At 30.3% G+C, this 4,069-nt stretch overlaps 1 protein-coding gene across 1 annotated transcript in view; it reads right to left on the bottom strand.

The window, feature by feature from the left end:
- Positions 1 to 3,770: 3,770 nt before the first annotated feature.
- LOC108691826 overlaps positions 3,771 to 4,069 on the bottom strand; it is a 103,666-nt gene continuing 103,367 nt past the window's right edge. The window contains exon 7 of the mRNA XM_018199747.1: positions 3,771 to 3,949. Coding sequence (XP_018055236.1) covers positions 3,824 to 3,949 — 126 coding nt within the window. The 3' untranslated portion in view covers positions 3,771 to 3,823. The remainder of the gene's footprint in view (positions 3,950 to 4,069) is intronic.

Consider the following 4,069-nt stretch of genomic DNA (forward strand, 5'->3'; position numbering starts at 1 on the left):
AGCATACGAAATCTCATGGTATATTGGTTAAATGTTTAACAATAAGTTTTATAAACAGTATTTAATTATTAACTAATTTCTTTTCTGTTCAATACGATCTATGTAGTGCTTATGAATCGCGCTTCATATAAATATTTGAGAACTGCATTTAGCTAAGTGTACGATGCGAATGTACTATTAACCTGTGTATGAATATATCCCTAGAAAATCTCGCACTGCATTAAAAATAAAAATGTATACATGACATCCTTGCCGTTCTGTTCCCACACGAAAGAAACATTAGTTGATCCACAAATGCCATATATCTTGGCTAATCTCGCGATTTGTAATGAAGGCATTGCGTGTATTTTAAACAGACCATTAATATTTATGATTTGTATACCACAGAATATAGTTGATTAATATTCAACACTACATGCATAGTTTTGATTACATAAAAAAGTGATTGATAAAAATGTAAATTATATTGTATAAAGATTGATTTTTCATTGAAATTGGCTTGAAAAAATATTCTTCAAATCGCTTCATGTAATCGGAAATATAATGATTTCAAATAAATCACATTTTGTATATAAAAAATCTATGATTTATCCTTAAATATTCAGTGCTAAAATAACTCAGATCGTATACATATATTAGATCAAGAGGTCACTGTAATGCTTTTGTTATTCATAATGACAAGTATAGGAAGTGAGTAACCTTTTATTTTATGTAAAACAAAAAAAAAGTATATATTTCAGGGGGAACACTATTGTGACGGATTCAAAAAATCGATTTTTTATTTTTTGCATTTTTGTAATGTTTGGAGTCTTAAAAATATTTCCCTAAAATATTATGTTGAAATTCGTAACGGAACTATAGTAAATAATATGATGGAGTAACATGTAGTCAGATGCATAATAAACTAATCGGTTGTAAAACTTTAAACACGTTTTTCTCAAAATATTTTCGTGACTGGGCGCTCACATATCTCGGTCAATTTTTTTTTATGCAAATGACTTGAATTTTGGACAAAATATTTACAACAAAATTGTCTTCAGTTAAGCGTACGAATTTTTCAATCGGATTATTAGTTTTTTTTTGAAAAACAATTAAAAAAATAATGATTTTTTTTCGCAAAATCGAAATCTCTTTTTTTAAAAGCACCATTTTGTCTAAAATTATTTTATCAAAAAATCAATACACTTAACTGAAACTACACTTATATATTTTAAAATAAAAAAAATTTATTTAGAGCTCTCGTTCGGACGCAGTACGAACATTCGTGCACCCATGTTTTTCCAGACGAGGTGAGACACATCAATGAGCACTGAGGCTAGAAATATTAATATTATTTAATGAATTTTTTGTAATAACTTCGTAAATGTATGTATTAAATATATAAAGACAATAATTCATACAAGTTATTAATTTTCACAAAAAAAAATTCACATAGATAGTCTTTTTTTTCGACCATTACAGTGATGTTCCCCCTTAAATCCGTTTGCGGCCGCTTGAAGGGGATGTGGATTTTTCAAAAATGTTACAAAAAATTTCGAGCATTTTTACTGAAAGCGTTAAGATTGAATGTTGTTGCAGCTATCTATCCAAACACGTACAATTTTACGTGGAATAAAAAAATTCTACTTGTTCAGATATGGCTGTCTTCGTGATCATCCAAAAGATATGGAAATTATATTTCTCGATAATTGATATCAAAATTAAGTAGTAGACAAAAATTCAATCTTGTCGTTATTAATTTTTTTCAGAAAAAATTTATCACTTTAACCCAGTATGGTAATCTCTTGAATCCTTCTGAGAAATATGGGAATTTCTGCCTGTTTTGGAATAAGGGTATTAATTATCAATTGCAACAACACTCAACCTTGCCGCTTTCAGTAAAAAAATTAAAATCTGTATCATTTTGAAAAGCCCATATCCTTCAAGCGATCGCAACCGGACTTAAATATATGTATATGTATTGTTTTTACGTTTTACAAAATAAAAGGTTATCCATTTCCCATACTTGTCGCTATGGGTAACAAAATCATTACAGTGCAGTCTCTTGATCTATATAAACTAGTTCCACTTTAAACCTCTAGAATCTGTTTAATTAATATATTTTTAACTTATTATATATACTTCAATTTCAAAGACATTCTCATCTTAAAATGCTGCTTAAATATACATGGATTCATATTTGACATATTATTTCAATATTATACGGGTATATCAAATATGTGACTCAAATAATTTGTGACACAAAAACTTTTACATTAATAGATTTTATAAATTTTTCTTATTTGAAATGTTAAATCATTATTTCTCATTCATATTAGTGTATTATTTCCAGTATTCTTCAAATATTTCGAATCACTAATTCCTGTCTCTGTTCGCTGATAAAAAGCGATTTCAAATATTTCATATTTTACACATTAAATATATAATTGTACGCACAGTATATCCAAATATTTTAATAAAATCTTCATATTCAAAGTTAACCATATTGTAAATCTTAGTTTTAAATGTTAAATTATTAATTAATATTTTTCATTATAAATACATTTTCTTTTCGTAGAGCATTGCTCGAGAGTAGTTTAATCTTTGTCCTCTTCGTAGGTAAAGCGAATATTCGGTCGCGCGAGACCGACGATGTCCTTTATAACGAGAGTCCTACACAGCAGGAAGCAGGTAATAATGTGCTCCATATTGATACCGCTCTCACAATTTCACACATACAGGCTACACCTATGTACAAACACGCCCACAGTCTTATATGAATTTACTTCACACTTCATAGTTCTTGCAAATTGGCCTAATTGATTACGATATACCACATGCATACGACATTCACTATTAATAATAGCGCATCTAGCCTCTTTTCTTTGTGACGTGCGAGCGACTATTTCAACCCAAAATCAAAAATTATAAAACGATCTCTTGGCTTCTACCATGGAATCTCATGAATTCTGCTACTTAGACTTATTTATTTGAAAGGACTCGGAATCTCTCTTCTGCCACAAAGTGACAAATGGGAATTTTTAAAATATTGAATTTAATATAAAGTTCTACTATTTTATCGTTATTATATTTCATCCGAGAATTTTTTGATAATCTTGAAAATGCAGTGCGACATCATCTTTTTAATTTTTAATATTTATCTCAAATGTAATAATGTATTAAAATCATCTAATTATATAAAACTAACTTTTTTTATTCTCGAAAAATAATATTTTTATCTTTATTAAGCAATGAATAAAGTTTATTTTCCATTGATTTATTTCTTTCTTGATGATTAAAGTAAGTAGCAGCATTCTTATGGATATATGAGATATATGAGAACGACCTTATGACCTACCTTAACTCCACGACTATTTCATCTTCATGCGATGCTCTTATAGCACATCGAGGTGCTCATTGTTGCTCCATGACATTCGATGACGTACTTCAGTGCGATATTCAACCCCTTATCATCTTTCCCATTTCTTGCCGAAACTTCACAAAACACGCACGAAGAGGAGCGGGTCTAACTTACCTGCGAGAAATTGTGTACAATTCATAAAAGCGTGATGCAATTTGTTTCAGATTTGCCCCAAGATTCGAATGAACAAAGATGACGATTACTGACGAATGACTTGTCAAGGTATGAGTGAATGTAAGGAAATGGAAATTTTCGCGAATATAAAGGATAAAACACAAGATCACAGAAATTGCTCTGTCCAAAAATAAAATCATCAGTCGAAGCTGAAGCGTTCTGTGGTTCACCCCCTTCACCGACGACCACACGGCAACTCCGAAGAATTTACAGAGTCATACGTGGCGAACGGTGGAGGGGGTCTGGCCGCTATGCTTGGTCCACTTCGTGACAGACTTCCATATAGTCTGGGTTGTGCATTATATCCTTTATCATATCCTTTAGTATCGTGTAACGCGGGAACATCGGATACAACTTTGAACCGTTGTATTCCTCCTGCAATAAAAAATGGCCCTTATTAAAATGATCATTAATAAATAGTAAATTATGCGCATTATGTTTATTTTTTCACAACAAAATTCCTCACGATTCAATTATATCCTATATATATATATA

Source organism: Atta colombica, unplaced genomic scaffold (assembly GCF_001594045.1).
Source record: "Atta colombica isolate Treedump-2 unplaced genomic scaffold, Acol1.0 scaffold52, whole genome shotgun sequence".
Taxonomy (NCBI): domain Eukaryota; kingdom Metazoa; phylum Arthropoda; class Insecta; order Hymenoptera; family Formicidae; genus Atta; species Atta colombica.